General features: G+C 42.8%; 1 protein-coding gene across 2 annotated transcripts in view; it reads left to right on the top strand.

Annotated features, from left to right (window-relative positions):
* The window catches only part of ptpa (protein phosphatase 2 phosphatase activator), a 54,647-nt gene that overhangs the window by 22,845 nt on the left and 15,233 nt on the right, over positions 1 to 16,569 (top strand). For both annotated transcript variants that reach the window (XM_060912558.1, XM_060912559.1), the window contains exon 8: positions 8,077 to 8,177. In XM_060912558.1, coding sequence (XP_060768541.1) covers positions 8,077 to 8,177 — 101 coding nt within the window. The remainder of the gene's footprint in view (positions 1 to 8,076; positions 8,178 to 16,569) is intronic.

Genomic DNA, 16,569 nt, shown 5'->3' on the forward strand with positions numbered 1-16,569 from the left:
TGACGTGACAAAGCGAGGCAGATATAAAGTGAGGTTTTAGTAGCTCATCAAATCAACTGTAAAGGATGGAATTGCTCGAGCTGCTTGTCGGGAACCTAGTAGACCTTTAGTCGTAGTAGAGTTTATGTAATGCCAGTGAGGTTGGGTTTATATGACTGCGTAAGACGGGCGTCGTCGGTAACCAACCACGCTTTACTGAAATAACGAAAAACTTACTTTTTGAGTGCTTGTGCATTATACATTTCATGTATCTGGAGCCTACAAACTCTGAAATAAGACACACAGTCAGTTTCTGTTGAGCTGCCCGTTTCAGAAAACGTGAGCTATAAAAAGCCGTTCAGATTTGGCTCCTCTTTCTGTGTCATAAGTGGAGCTTATTAGAATTATACTAGCAATGACCGGCCTTTTTATTTTATTTTATTTTATTTTACAACCCCGATTCCAAAAAAGTTGGGACAAAGTACAAATTGTAAATAAAAACGGAATGCAATAATTTACAAATCTCATAAACTGATATTGTATTCACAATAGAACATAGACAACATATCAAATGTCGAAAGTGAGACATTTTGAAATTTCATGCCAAATATTGGCTCATTTGAAATTTCATGACAGCAGAACATCTCAAAAAAGTTGGGACAGGGGCAATAAGAGGCTGGAAAAGTTAAAGGTACAAAAAAGGAACAGCTGGAGGACCAAATTGCAACTCATTAGGTCAATTGGCAACAGGTCATTAACATGACTGGGTATAAAAAGAGCATCTTGGAGTGGCAGCGGCTCTCAGAAGTAAAGATGGGAAGAGGATCACCAATCCCCCTAATTCTGCACCGACAAATAGTGGAGCAATATCAGAAAGGAGTTCGACAGTGTAAAATTGCAAAGAGTTTGAACATATCATCATCTACAGTGCATAATATCATCAAAAGATTCAGAGAATCTGGAAGAATCTCTGTGCGTAAGGGTCAAGGCCGGAAAACCATACTGGGTGCCCGTGATCTTCGGGCCCTTAGACGGCACTGCATCACATACAGGCATGCTTCTGTATTTGAAATCACAAAATGGGCTCAGGAATATTTCCAGAGAACATTATCTGTGAACACAATTCACCGTGCCATCCGCCGTTGCCAGCTAAAACTCTCTATAGTTCAAAGAAGAAGCCGTATCTAAACATGATCGAGAAGCGCAGATGTCTTCTCTGGGCCAAGGCTCATTTAAAATGGACTGTGGCAAAGTGGAAAACTGTTCTGTGGTCAGATGAATCAAAATTTGAAGTTCTTTAGGGAAATCAGGGACGCTGTGTCATTCGGACTAAAGAGGAGAAGGACGACCCAAGTTGTTATCAGCGCTCAGTTCAGAAGCCTGCATCTCTGATGGTATGGGGTTGCATTAGTGCGTGTGGCATGGGCAGCTTACACATCTGGAAAGACACCATCAATGCTGAAAGGTATATCCAGGTTCTAGAGCAACATATGCTCCCATCCAGACGACGTCTCTTTCAGGGAAGACCTTGCATTTTCCAACATGACAATGCCAAACCACATACTGCAATTACAGCATCATGGCTGCATAGAAGAAGGGTCCGGGTACTGAACTGGCCAGCCTGCAGTCCAGATCTTTCACCCATAGAAAACATTTGGTGCATCATAAAACGGAAGATACGACAAAAAAGACCTAAGACAGTTGAGCAACTAGAATCCTACATTAGACAAGAATGTGTTAACATTCCTATCCCTAAACTTGAGCAACTTGTCTCCTCAGTCCCCAGACGTTTACAGACTGTTGTAAAGAGAAAAGGGGATGTCTCACAGTGGTAAACATGGCCTTGTCCCAACTTTTTTTGAGATGTGTTGTTGTCATGAAATTTAAAATCACCTAATTTTTGTCTTTAAATGATACATTTTCTCAGTTTAAACATTTGATATGTCATCTATGTTCTATTCTGAATAAAATATGGAATTTTGAAACTTCCACATCATTGCATTCCGTTTTTATTTACAATTTGTAATTTGTCCCAACTTTTTTGGAATCGGGGTTGTATTTAAATTTTTTTTTTTAAGTAGTTGTCATACTGTGTGTCTGAAATCAGTCCCTGCTCACTATATAGTGAGGTCGCTGTTTTGTAGTGCTGTCCGAATGTATAGTGAGGATTATTTACACCCTATATAGTGCACTCAAATTATCCTACAATGCATCATGAAAAGTAGTGTACAACCAATGGTCACTAACCAAAGCAATATATCCCATCATGCATTGCGGTCGCGCTGAAAGAAATCAAATCAAAAGCCTCAAATTTGATTTAATGAAGGGCAGCGGCAAAGAAGAAAGTATTCAGCCTTGATTTAAAAGAACCGAAAGATCCAGCAGACACACAACATTTTGTATGGGAAATATGCTCAGTATAATATAGATTTATCACACAAATACATGCATTTATTTTCTTCGCGGTCCAAATCCTGCACTCTGATTGGCTGGCGAGTGGGTGTGTATCCTACGGTACGGGCCCCGGTTACGGACCCCGATTATGGACCTCTGGCAACTCACTCGTTCACAACAACAAAAAAACATAGTAGAATTTTTTTGTCAACATTTTTTTTATAAGATTTATTTATAAGATTATCAAAAATCTTATAAATTTTTGCCAGCATTTCTCAGGAGAATAGCGTAAATTTTACATCATGGATAGTGATAACGACTGTCTTCGCAGCGAAGGCGAGTTTTACTACCCTGAGGAAGAAGAAATTAAAAAAAAAAAAACATTTCAGGAGAAAGCTAAAAACCTGTAATTTGCTCACGCCGAGCAAAAACATGGCTGAATCCTGAATGACTCCCATTTGTATAAAGAGGGGACTACATAGGCGGCAAAATGTTTTTTTTTTTTTTCTCCCCTGCCATGGAAGTGCACTTGTATACTGAGGAGGAAGCAATTTGCATTACAGCCGTGAATGAGGATTCAGAACGGCGGCTCGGTTTTTCCTTTCAGGCGCTCTCGGTTTCTGTTAGAATTTGTTAAAGAAAAAATAAATGTATTATTTACCAGCTTAAGGTCGGTCCGTATGGTGAAATACTGTGACCTCGGCCTTGAATACTGACCTCGGCCCAGAGGGCCTCGCTCAGTACTTTCAAGACCTCGGTCATGGTATTTCACGATACTGACCTCCCAGCTGGTAAATAACATGTATTTATTATTTTGAAAACCCACCAGCCAACTGATCTGGCATGTTTTTTAATTGTGCGACAGTAACGACGTAAATACCAGCGTGCTAGAGTAGTGTCCAAAAGTGGTGTGTTCTGTTTGTTTGTTTATTTTAAAGAGCTCACTATATAGTCCTGTGTATAGTAATTCCCTATATAGTGTGTAGGGAGTAATGAACGAGTGGGTGATTTTGGACACAGGAGATGTTGTATAATTAGAGCGTGAAGATCTGAATTGAAAATGTGTTTTTAATTTTGTAAATATGTCTTAAAAAAACCAGTCATGAACATTTTTGAAAATCTAGTGTTTTTATAAACTCTCCATTTCTGTCCATTGCCCCGGTCACAAACCAGCAATCATTTTCCATTGGTTTAATTTTCCATTCATGAGAAAAAACTTCAATCAGAAATTAACGGCCCAAAAAGCCAAAAATGAAGAGGTTTAGAGAATTGAGTATCAGGGTAAGAATTACAGATAAAGGCGTCTTCTTGTAGATCACAATTCTGCACCTAGAAGGCTTAAAAGTAATCCATCAATGAAATTGGTCCATCCCTTGTGCTTAAACATTAAAAGCCAGGCTTTAGCGGGTGTGTTCACTTTAAATTGTGGACACCAAGCATGACTAATGACGGTGGTGCTCGGATGCGCTGTATGTAAGAGGGTCAAAGTTTTGTTAATTCTCTTCAAAACAGTATTACTGAGATTTATACACCTCATTATTTTATTTATTTATTTATTTATTTTTCTCTATGAAAATCTCATCTCATTATCTGTAGCCGCTTTATCCTTCTACAAGGTCGCAGGCAAGCTGGAGCCTATCCCAGCTGACTACGGGCGAAAGGCGGGGTACACCCTGGACAAGTCGCCAGGTCATCACAGGGCTGACACATAGACACAGACAACCATTCACATTCACGGTCAATTTAGAGTCACCAGTTAACCTAACCTGCATGTCTTTGGACTGTGGGGGAAACCGGAGCACCCGGAGGAAACCCACGCGGACACGGGAGAACATGCAAACTCCGCACAGAAAGGCCCTCGCCGGCCACGGGGCTCGAACCTGGACCTTCTTGCTGTGAGGCGACAGCGCTAACCAGTACACCACCGTGCCGCCTCAATGAAAATCTGTTTTGAAAAATCACTGATTATCCCCCGCTGGCCGAAAGGCCCGAAGAGGGATTATGTCATGGCGATTTCCGTCCGTCCCGGGAAGGGTGCTCACCTTCTGAAATCAACTCCTCTCATAATTTTTGGAGGAATTTCACAAAACTTGGCAGGATTCTTTGCTATATGTCGGTAATACGCATATTGTAATTTGATTAAATTGGGTCACATTTTACCAGAGTTACAGCCCTTGATTAACAAAATTGTACTTTGACAATTTCACGAGAGTGTGTTTTCCTTCTGAAATCAACTCCTCTCACAATTTTTGGAGGAATTTAGCGAAACTTGGCAGAAGGCATTGTTGTATGTCATTAGTACGTATATTATTTTGTTCAATTGGGTCACGTTTTACCAGAGTTACAGCCCTTGATTGATAAAATTATACTTGACAATTTCATGAAGGTGCGCTCGCCTTCTGACTTCAGCTCCTCTCACAATTTTTGGACGAGTTTCTTGAAGCTTGGCAAAAGACCTTGTTATATGACGGTAATGCGCATATTGCGATTTAATTTCGTTTGTGAGAATTTTACCAGAGTTTCGACCCTTGATTAAATAACTTGTCCTTTGACAATTTCATGAGGGTGTACATTCTTCTGAAATCAACTCCTCTCACAATTTGTGGAGGAATTTCACCAAACTTGACAGTTATATGCATATTGAAATTTCATTTAATTTGGGCAGATTTTACTAGAGTTCTGCCCTTGATTATTAACAAACTTGTACTTTTGGCAGTTTCATCAAGGTGTGCTTGCTTTCTGAAATCAACTTCCTTCACAATTTTTATCCCCCGCTGGCCAAAAGGCCTGAAGAGGGATTATGTCATGGCGATATCCTTGTGCCCGTCCCGGGAAGGGTACTCGCCTTCTGAAATCAATTCCTCTCACGATTTTTGGAGGAATTTCACAAAACTTGGCAGGATTCTTTGTTATACGTCAGTAATACGCATATTGCAATTTCATTCGATTCAGTCGCATTTTACCAGAGTTATGGCCTAGTTGCGGGCGGCACGGTGGTGTAGTGGTTAGCGCTGTCGCCTCACAGCAAGAAGGTCCTGGGTTCGAGCCCCGGGGCCGGCGAGGGCCTTTCTGTGTGGAGTTTGCATGTTCTCCCCGTGTCCGCGTGGGTTTCCTCCGGGTGCTCCGGTTTCCCCCACAGTCCAAAGACATGCAGGTTAGGTTAACTGGTGACTCTAAATTGACCGTAGGTGTGAATGTGAGTGTGAATGGTTGTCTGTGTCTATGTGTCAGCCCTGTGATGACCTGGCGACTTGTCCAGGGTGTACCCCGCCTTTCGCCCGTAGTCAGCTGGGATAGGCTCCAGCTTGCCTGCGACCCTGTAGAAGGATAAAGCGGCTAGAGATAATGAGATGAGATGAGATGAGATGGCCTAGTTGCCAGCGGGGGATATCGTGCTCTCAGAGCACTCTTGTTTTTAGGAAGGGTACAAAATTCTCCTCAGTGATCCGATCTTTCGTGGGCACTAGATGGCAAAGTGTTCAGCTGATCTCATCTCGTTATCTCTAGCCGCTTTATCCTGTTCTACAGGGTCGCAGGCAAGCTGGAGCCTATCCCAGCTGACTACGGGCGAAAGGCGGGGTACACCCTGGACAAGTTGCCAGGTCATCACAGGGCTGACACATAGACACAGACAACCATTCACACTCACATTCACACCTACGGTCAATTTAGAGTCACCAGTTAACCTAACCTGCATGTCTTTGGACTGTGGGGGAAACCGGAGCACCCGGAGGAAACCCACGCAGACACGGGGAGAACATGCAAACTCCACACAGAAAGGCCCTCGCCGGCCACGGGGCTCGAACCCGGACCTTCTTGCTGTGAGGCGACAGCGCTAACCACTACACCACCGTGCCGCCGTGTTCAGCTGATTTTATTGGAAAAATCAAGTCAACATGTGCAATTCAACCACTAGGTGGGAATCATGAGTTTCAAGCTGATTGAACGAGCAGTGAGTAAGCTGGAAACAACAACAAAAGCACATGGACTGGTGACGAATATCACTAAAAAAAAAACCCAAGATGGCGGTGCCCGTGAAATTGGTGTATTTCGTTACACAACGTTTTAAAGTAAAAGCTCATCACAACGGCGCACAAAATTAACAATATATTCCATAAATGTTATTTATTCTTGAATCGACCCTCGTTTTATGTGAACACTTTTAAATGTCCTTTAAAGGCCAGATGAAAACAACATGGGAGGTTCATCAGCGCAGCGGCACACCGTCAAGCCTAATTATATCTCCGCTCATGGCTTGAGAACCGCCTTTGCAAACGGATGTTCATGAAGAAAGTGTTTCCTGATTGGCTGGTGGAAAAGGGGGTGGGGTGATCAGTGGCTCATTATCATTTAAAGAAACAGGCACTCGGTCAAATCGGCTGTTTAGACAGGAGGAGAAGGGAGCTGTGGTGCTTTATCCTTGTGGTATTTTGACCAAAGCACGTCCCAGACATTTCATTCAGACCTCAGAGAACTGTGTCAACTTGTGTAAAAGAAGTATAATATGTCACCTTTAATACAGTCTGACCTGATTGCATGTGAACACCACAAACGCTTCGGGAAAGTGGATTAACCAGTGACTTTTTACAGTAATGCTCCAGGGTTTAAAAGTTGAATAAAATGATATAGCCTTGGTAAGACTTTCATGCTCAAACCTCTTTAGTTAAAACTTCCAAGTTTGTGATGTTTTAGACATTTCTTGATGGAGTTGGATTGATGGACCTGCCCTGAGACCTCCTCAAGAATGAGTTTCGTACATTTTGTTGCGGTTTCTTAGGACAGGAAAATGTTGAGATGTGGTGAATAGCGTACTGGAGCGTTTCTTCAAACCTCCCCACCACCACCTCTGCTCAGCGCCGATAGCGCACCACCAGCCAGAGAGAATCGGAGAAACAGACTGGTTTGTGGATTTTTATTCTAAGCTGGCTGCTGCAAAATACCGGGAAAATATTGACCTGTACCTCCAATAAATGCAGAACTATAATCTTTAAAACGTACACTTATTCAGTGTAATTATTGGAAGAAAATATGAAGTGGGTGATAACGGGAATCGACTAACTGTCAATGTCTGATCAAACATTTATTAAATCAGTGGGTTTCTTTTTTGCTCCAATAATTCCCATGTGGTCGTTCTGGTGGTGGTGAACACTTAATCAGATTTATTATTAGTTGGTGACATGAAGTATTTGTCGCCCGCTTCATTTGCACAAACCTCACCCACTGTAGTGTCATTTCTTGGAAATTCCTGAACTGAACGTCCTGTCGTATATGGATTTGAACATCCAAACACAATGCAGCGCTTTCCCATCGTTATTTTTGTAAGATTCCAACAGCAGCATCTAATTTCAGCGAGTAAACAAGCACGGAGTCGGATGAACCGGAATGACCCGGATGAACCGGAATGACCCAGATAACCGGGGTTTCACGCGTGACGTCGTGCGAGATTAGCCCTGGGGCAAGGCTGCCTTTTTCCGGGATCCGGATGCTGCGATTTATTGATTTTAGTTTTGTGCTTGATGATAAAATAACATTTTCCCCCTGCTTTATTAATGAATTTTGGTCGTTACTAATGAGAGAGATTCATTTTAAAGCATAAGGCATTACATACACTTTGTTACCATTATTAAATATTTCAGAGCGTAAGGTCACCATCTGCTGGTGACTGTGAGGAAGTGCACTGAGCGTGTGTTGTCTCCATCGTAGATCACCCCACCCTGGAGCCGCGGCATTTTGTGGAGGAGAAGGTGGTGAACGAGCACCATCAGGACTACATGTTTCTGGAGTGCATCAAATTCATCAATGAGGTGTGTGTGTGTCTCTCTCTCTCTCTCTCTCTCTCTCTCTCTCTCTCTCTCTCTCTCTCTCTCTCTCAGGTGATGACTTCCTTGGGAAGAGTCTGTTCTAAATAAAACACCGAGGCCACAGAGGGAGGAGGAAAAGGAAAGTGTTTAGAGGGGAATTATGGGATTCCATGTGAGACAGTTTTTCCGAGAACGTACCGAGAAGGCAGAGGATTTTAAATCGCCAGAACGTTTCCAGACCAGGCTGTAGCCTAATAACTACTCCTCCAGCTAACTGAATCCTCTCACTGTCATTAACACCCCTTTTATTTAATTGATCGGCTTCAGAGTAATTTACAGCTTTTATCTCCTTGTCTCAGTTGAGCTTTTATTTATTTAATTTCCATTAAACCTACATTTAAAGGAATAGTTTGGTGGAATTTCACTGAATTTTCCACTCGGTCCAAATAATCAGAGGACCGGGGAGAACTTTTTTTGCTGCTTTTAAGTTTTGCACTGGAGTCTAAAGTAGGAATGGAAGTCCGTCTCACCCGAAACCTTTTTTCACTAAACGTATCCGAGTTACATAATCGCATATTACAAAGTGTTTAGAACAGAGCTAAGTGAGCGTCCATTTACTGTCTGGTCCAGCTCCACCTTCAAACTTCACAAGACGTCATGCTGTAAGTTCAGACTGTCTGGCCACTGATTCGTGAAATGATCTCAAATTGCGCCAAAGAAAGCCAATTCTCATGTTCACGTTTCTAGGATGCGTCACGCCGCGCTGCGTACGGACGTACTGAAGATCTCGTTGCAGTTTGATTTCTAGGGGGGAGAGACTTCCACTCTTTTGTAGCCATAGTGGAAGATAATCCTGGCTATCTCGCGTCTTCATTTGAGTGAATGGAAGACTGTATTTAATTGGATCTGTTTTGCTGAATTATTCCTTTTAGTGGTGTCTGTGCACGTGTGTGTTTTACTCTGAGTGTGTGTGTGATGAGAGGAGAGGAGAGGATGCTGCAGCTGTGGTTACAGAATGACTCAACTTCCCAGAATGCAGAAAGCAGAGCTGTGTGGAGGGGGAGGGAGTGGTATAGTCCAGACTGAATTTACAGCACAATATCTCTCTCTCTCTCACACACGCATGTGCTATCTAGCTCCTCTCTTCTCCCTTGGTGTTCTGTAAGTGCATGTTTGGGCACGTCATGCTCTGTAGTCTTAGGAGACAGAGAAACTTGGCTCAGCTCCCTGACGCACATGTGACACATACGTTACTCACACATGCTCATTTAACACACACACAGTGTGTGTCTCCCTTTCTCTGTCTTTCTCTCTCCCTCTCTGTGTCTCTCGGGGAGGTTATGAGTGGTGCACTCGGCTCACATGAGTCATTTCCTTCCCCGCATGCTGTTGTGAATCACTGGGTCCCAGAGCCCCTCCTGCTTATCCCCCTCCCCCTCCCACTCCTCCTTTCCCTCCAGCTCTGCTGGGCCCCACTGGAAAGTCCAGCTTTGCAGGGCAGTCTGGGAAAGCTGTGTGTGTGTGTGTGTGTGTGTGTGTGTGTTCAGTAAAGCCACACAGCACTCCCATTCATGAGCTCGTCTTTCCTTAGGGTATGGAAGCCCTACACCAGCCCTTCTCCATTGCTGGCCTCTTGAACAAGCCTACAGCTCCGAGTAATATCACTATTCACACTGACGCTCTCCTAATGCTCCCGTCACAGCACTGCCATTTTTGCTACAGCCGCCGTACGGTATGCTAATATTTGGTCAGTACCAAATGTTTACGATCCGTGCTCACGATTGGTATCAGTCGTAACTATGGATACTCTACTCATGGTGCGGTTAGAACCGTGGTTATAAGTACAGCATCACACGTTTATATACTAGGGAGGCCTGTAAGTGCAAAAAACCCCAACAAATTGTAGGAAAAAATTCAGAAACTCATCAAAATGGAAAGGAACGTCTCATCTCATCTCATTATCTCTAGCCGCTTTATCCTGTTCTACAGGGCCACAGGCAAGCTGGAGCCAATCCCAGCTGACTACGGGCGAAAGGCGGGGTACACCCTGGACAAGTCGCCAGGTCATCACAGGGCTGACACATAGACACAGACAACCATTCACACTGACATTCACACCTACGGTCAATTTAGCCCATGTTTACATTAGACCGTATCAGCGGATCATCAGATTAACGTTTTTAAAACGATTAGTGTGCACACAGCAACACCAATTGAGGTATTTCACTCACGTGACTAAGTCATGTGATGCTGCCATTTTGGACGTCACGGCTCGAATCAGTTTGAATGCGAGGAAGGCGACAAACGAAAAACATAAAAGAAAAAGGAGCAAGATGCAGAAAACACCTTCACTATCCAGCGACGTAGGGCATTTACAGGGCGAGCAGAGGGAGAGGGATTTGCAAAAATTGAGGTTAGCAGGCTTGGAGAACGACGTTTACCTGCTTCCACCAGGATTGTTCACTGACAGCTAAGATTTGTTCACATTTTCATTTACTTTCGGTCCTCAGGATAAACAAAATGTTATTAAATGTCATTGAAATAACTTCTTAGTCTGTTGAGACATGGCCCGTTATAAGTTTTTCCTTTACTGTATTTACTAGTTTACTGAGCGCGCTCCGGGGCCGGCCGGCGCTAGCTAGCGCTCCGGGGCCGGCCGGCTCAGTAAACTAGTAAATACAGTAAAGGAAAAACTTGAGACTGAAAGGTTTTAACAGTCATCCAAATGACTGAATGTAAACGTTGCTACAGCAACATACTAGGTACTATGATGTTGACATTAGCTAGCTTGCCGTCCAAAATGGCGGACACCGGGGCGTCACGTGACCTTGTGACGTCAGGTGAAATACCTCAATACACGATTTGCGTGCACACAGCAACACCAATACACGGATACGCTCGGCTCCGCAGGCATCCTGCGCTCCAAATCACTCCGCCCTGAACAGCGAGTGCCCTCTGGAGGGTGCGCACTCCGGCCCTGCGCAGCTCACAGAGCGCGCAAGTGGAGTTCACAAGCTGTGATTCGGGACTGAGCCGCTGTGTGTGTGATCCCAGCGCACATCACTTACCACTTGCAAGTGGAAGGATGGCAAGCCTAAAGACAATCATAACTACACAATGGGCAGTATTTGCATTAGGGCTGGGTATCACCAGATACCTCACGATACGATACTATGGCGATATTTTGCCCACGATAACGATAATATCACGGTACAGCGATTCTGCGATAATCGATATATTGCAAGAAATTTCAACCACATCACGATATCTGTGTCACTGAAGAAAATCAGAATTTATTGACCACTGTAAAATTACATTTCACATACATAACTACACACTCTTGCCAGACATATATTTGTCTCTATTCCACTGCTGGCAAAACCAAGAGTTGCTTCACTACAACATACAGAAAATTCCCATTTCTGTGCTAGTATTCTCAACTTTTCTGTAAGCATGGACACATCAGTGCTGCTTAACAAGCAGAATCAAATTGTTTTATGAAAACTTAAAACTTGCACTGCAGACTGCACATACATTTCAGTGCTAACACTAATATCAATTTGTTCTTTGTAAACTTGAGAACATATACCTGAGAACATTTAACTTGTGCTTATTTTGCAGGAACAACACACTGTCTGAAACACATTGAAAAGTGCAGTGGGCATCTTGCGCTACGTACACACTGCAAGGCTTAATGCTCAATTCCGATTTTTTTGTGAAAACCCATTTTTTTTGTGAGGTCGTTCACATTAACAAATATATGCGACTTGTATGTGATCCTCAGTATGAACGAAAAGCGACCTAAAAGTGTTCCGCATGCGCACTGCAGGATACGACGACGTCACACGCAGTGAGCATGGCCAGTGTTTACGGAAGTAAAACCGCCCGGTTGCGGTATGACCCATCCAATCTAGCTTGAATAGCTGCATCCCCCCAAATGGAAATCAGCTCCCTAACCTCTGCGTCCTTCCATTGAGAAGATTCAGAACCTTCACAGCCCGAAGCGTCCCTCGCATTGATGTCATTATGCGCCATGTTGTTGTAACTTTTTTTGAGAGACCCGCCGCCTACTTCAGCGCAGAATAGTGACGTTTGTGGCTTGTTGATGACGTCTAAGTCGGATGAATGCGACCTGGCGGTTCAGACTGAAGTCGCATATGAAAAGAGCGGATAGGAATCGGAATTAGGACCACATATCCAAACGGCCTGGGTCGGATTTGAAAAAATCGGATCTGTGTCGTTCATATTGTCAATAAAAGATCGGATACAGGTCACATATGGGCGAAATGAAGTGACTCAAATCCGATCTTTTCGCCCATATGTGACCTGTAGCCGATCTTTTATTGACAATATGAACGACACAGATCCGATTTTTTCAAATCCGACCCAGGCCGTTTGGATATGTGGTGCTAATTCCGATTCCTATCCGCTCTTTTCATATGCGACTTCAGTCTGAACCGCCAGGTCGCATTCATCCAACTTGCACGTCATCAACAAGCCACAAACGTCACTATTCTGCGCTGAAGTAGGCGGCGGGTCTCTCAAAAAAAGTTACAACAGCATGGCGCATAATGACATCAATGCGAGGGACGCTTCGGGCTGTGAAGGTTCTGAATCTTCTCAATGGAAGGACTCAGAGGTTAGGGAGCTGATTTCCATTTGGGGGGATGCAGCTATTCAAGCTAGATTGGATGAGTCATACCGCAACCGGGCGGTTTTACTTCCGTAAACACTGGCCATGCTCACTGCGTGTGACGTCGTCGTATCCTGCAGTGCGCATGCGGAACACTTTTAGGCCGCTTTTCGTTCATACTGAGGATCACGTACAAGTCGCATATATTTGTTAATGTGAACGACCTCACAAAAAAATCGGATTTCACAAAAAAAATCGGAATTGAGCATTAAGCCTTGCAGTGTGTACGTAGCGTTAGTCTCCCTGAGCACAATTATGAAACAAAGTGCAGTGTGGGTCAGTGTCCACACACTGAAACTGAACTGAAACCTCAGTGAATCATGTTTCTTCTGAACTTAGAGTAAATACTCAAAATAAAATGCAGTGTCTCACACACACTAAAACTGAAAATGGAAGATAAAGTGCAGCTTCTTGCCTTTGGCCTTAAATGACAAAATTAAGTTCACAGTTACAGTAAGTCACACATCACTGAAGTAGACGGGAGGACTTTGGCGCTGTCCAGTGTAGTTTGCTTCGGGTCGGGTTTCGGTGGCTCCGGCTGAGCTAATATGTCGGGGTGGTGTCGTGCTAAGTAAGTTCGCAAGTTTGTTGTGTTACCTGAATATCTAATTGGAGCGAAACAGGTTTTGCAGAGTGCATACTCTGTCCGGCTCACTGTTTTTTTTTTTTTTTTTTCTCCTTTCCTTTGGAATCCAAAGTGCCTCCAAACATCTGCCTTAAAGTTCGGCGGCGTCTCTAGGTTTACGTTAACAGCCATGCTTGCTTGTTTTTTTTTTTTTTTCCTCACTGCAACTGCCGGGGAAAAAAAAGAGAAGATGAAGAGTGCCTTGCAGTGAGGTAGCGGCACAGCGACACCTCGCGGAGCGGAGGTGCGGAAGTAGTACTGGATTTACAACCCGTCTGAAACATGATTTATTATTTGAAAAAATATCGATATTCAAATTTTGAGTATCGATATTGAATCGGAAGACAAAGTATCGCGATATATCACCGTATCGATATTTTTGCACACCCCTAATTTGCATCAGTATTTTCATACTTTTATACTCTTTTTAATGAAAGGTGATACATGGCGGAAGTCCGCGCCGTTTTTCAGCAGTCGTGTCACATGACCAACGCCAGCAAATCAGGAAGGTGGATGTCACAGTGACGTTGTCCAATGATGACGCCAGCTAGAGCTCAGCACAGCGTATCCGCGTATTCTCAATGTTTACACAGCACCGGAGCTGACACGATCTGGATTGAATACGTGGACCCTGGCGGATTCCCGTTTCCCGGCGTTTCCAGGTGGTTTAATGTAAATGGACAGTGCATCCGCGAAGAAAACGAGACCGATACGGTCTAATGTAAACTTGGCCTTAGAGCCACCAGTTAGCCTAACCTGCATGTCTTTGGACTGTGGGGGAAACCGGAGCACCCGGAGGAAACCCACGCGGACACGGGGAGAACGTGCAAACTCCACACAGAAAGGCCCTCGCCGGCCACGGGGCTCGAACCCGGACCTTCTTGCTGTGAGGCGACAGCGCTAACCACTACACCACCATGCCGCCCCGGAAAGGAACGTGATGTTTATAATAGGAGAAAATGAAGCTACTGATGCTCTTTTATTCATTATTATTATTGTGTGGTGACGAGCGTAGATTAGCTGTCTGTTGTACAGCATTAATACGAGGATACGAACACTGAAGACTCCCCTAAAGGACGCTGGATTATTCAGGAAAACCAATTCCACTTCGTTTTCCTTTTATAGTAGTCGCATGCTGCGTCCAGTCAGCGATGAGCGCATGATATTCAATAAGCACATAAGGGGAAAACTTGTACCACTAAAAGCATTGTTGTACGGTTTTAGTTCTCAGCCTGCACAAACATTTACTTTCTCCAAAACTGAAGCATAAACAGTAATTCTCTGGCACAAATAAGCAGAAGTGAGCAGAATTTGTTCTCCAATTATATGTCCCGTTTTGAACTTGGAGAGCAGTTCCAGCAATAAAAAAAAATGTAACAAAAGTATGAGGTTGAACTGTAAGAAATGTGTTGTTCTTGAAAAAAAAAAAAAAAAGATTGGTTCTGTTCCGAACCAAAGTTCAGCACCAAACAAGGAACATTAGGAAATGAGGTGCCATTATCTTGAATTATCGTGCTGTTCTGGCCTGGACGTCATGTCCGTGCTTTCTCACGATACATAAAGTTATACAATTATTATACGTATGCTGCACCACTATGTACGTCACAAACTTGCATACAGTAGAAGTCAAATGTTTGGACACCCATACTCATTCATAGGTTTTTCTGTATTTTGACTGTTTTTTACATTTTGTAGAACAATACTGAAGAGATCACAACTATTAAATAACATCTATATATAAATAAATAAAATGAGAGCAAGGATAGACAGTTGCCCAAAGATATGACGTTTATCTTGGAGCGGTGAATGTATAGATCACGAGTGAGTGAAAATATTTTCAACACGTGACGATAAACTTCATATCTTCACGCCACCGTGTAATGTTCTTTGTTATATGGACACGTCCACAAACACAACTAGCAAGTTAATCAAAAGGATTTAATTTTGAACCGGTTCGCCATTTTGAAAACTCTCGTCTAGTCAGAAGGAAAACACCGGGAGTGACGTCATCAGAGTGAAATATTGGGAATTATTATACATGCAGGCCACTTTTTTCCATGGAATAAAAACTTGTATTCTATTCCCTTCTAGTGGGTTTATTGATGGCATGCAATATTGTCGTATCGCTTATCCTACGTGTATTACACCATTCTCCCTAATGGAGAATGAGCGTGCAATATTGTTATAATATTGCATGTTGTCAAGACAACACGTCACACTTTTGTACACATACTGGATTAACAGAACATTTGAATCACATTCGATCAGAATCAGTATTAAATATTGGTAAGTTACCCCCCTGTTCTTAACTTTTTTTGTAAAATCTATAATTGTTCCATCAAATGTGTATGTATTATTATTATTATAATAATAATATTGGCTGGCTTTTTTTCATGGTATATCAGATATATTCCATTCAGCTACTCGTCTTCGACTCTGTTCAGTATCATATTAGCTGAATGGAATATATCTGATATACCACTCAAAGCCAGCCGATATTAATTAAATATTCTATCCACATTCACTGGATACGAGCAATCATGCGCTCTGATTAGCCACTCTACTACTAGGATAACAGCTTGTATAGCATGAGTAGAGAAAAACAAAGTCTTGGACAGGTTAAAGACTTTATTAAAAAAATAAAACCTCCAAATATCTCCTATTCCACACTCCAGCCCAATCAGTGGTGGTAATGAAGTTGGTTTGCCAACTGACAAAAAACCCTGAAGAACAACAAAATGGCGGAGCGTGTAGCTGAACAAACCAGGACAAAACAAAAACTCTACCTGAAAACAAACCCCCCCAAAAAATATTAAAAAAAAGCAACAAAATATGGAGTAAAAGTATGTGATGGTAAGAACATTTTTAAAATGTATTTATTTTCCCCCTCCCCAAGAATAATTATAGCATTTTTCACAAATTGCTACCGTCATTTCACCGGTTTGTTTACATTCTAAGCAGAAATGATTTTGTAGAACATTTTGTCTAAAGTTTTTAATTTGTCGAATTTGCAAAAAATAAATGCTCTGTTTCTCAAAATCCAGTGAAAGTGGACAGAATAAAATGGTTATTCCACT

Source organism: Neoarius graeffei, chromosome 28 (assembly GCF_027579695.1).
Source record: "Neoarius graeffei isolate fNeoGra1 chromosome 28, fNeoGra1.pri, whole genome shotgun sequence".
Taxonomy (NCBI): domain Eukaryota; kingdom Metazoa; phylum Chordata; class Actinopteri; order Siluriformes; family Ariidae; genus Neoarius; species Neoarius graeffei.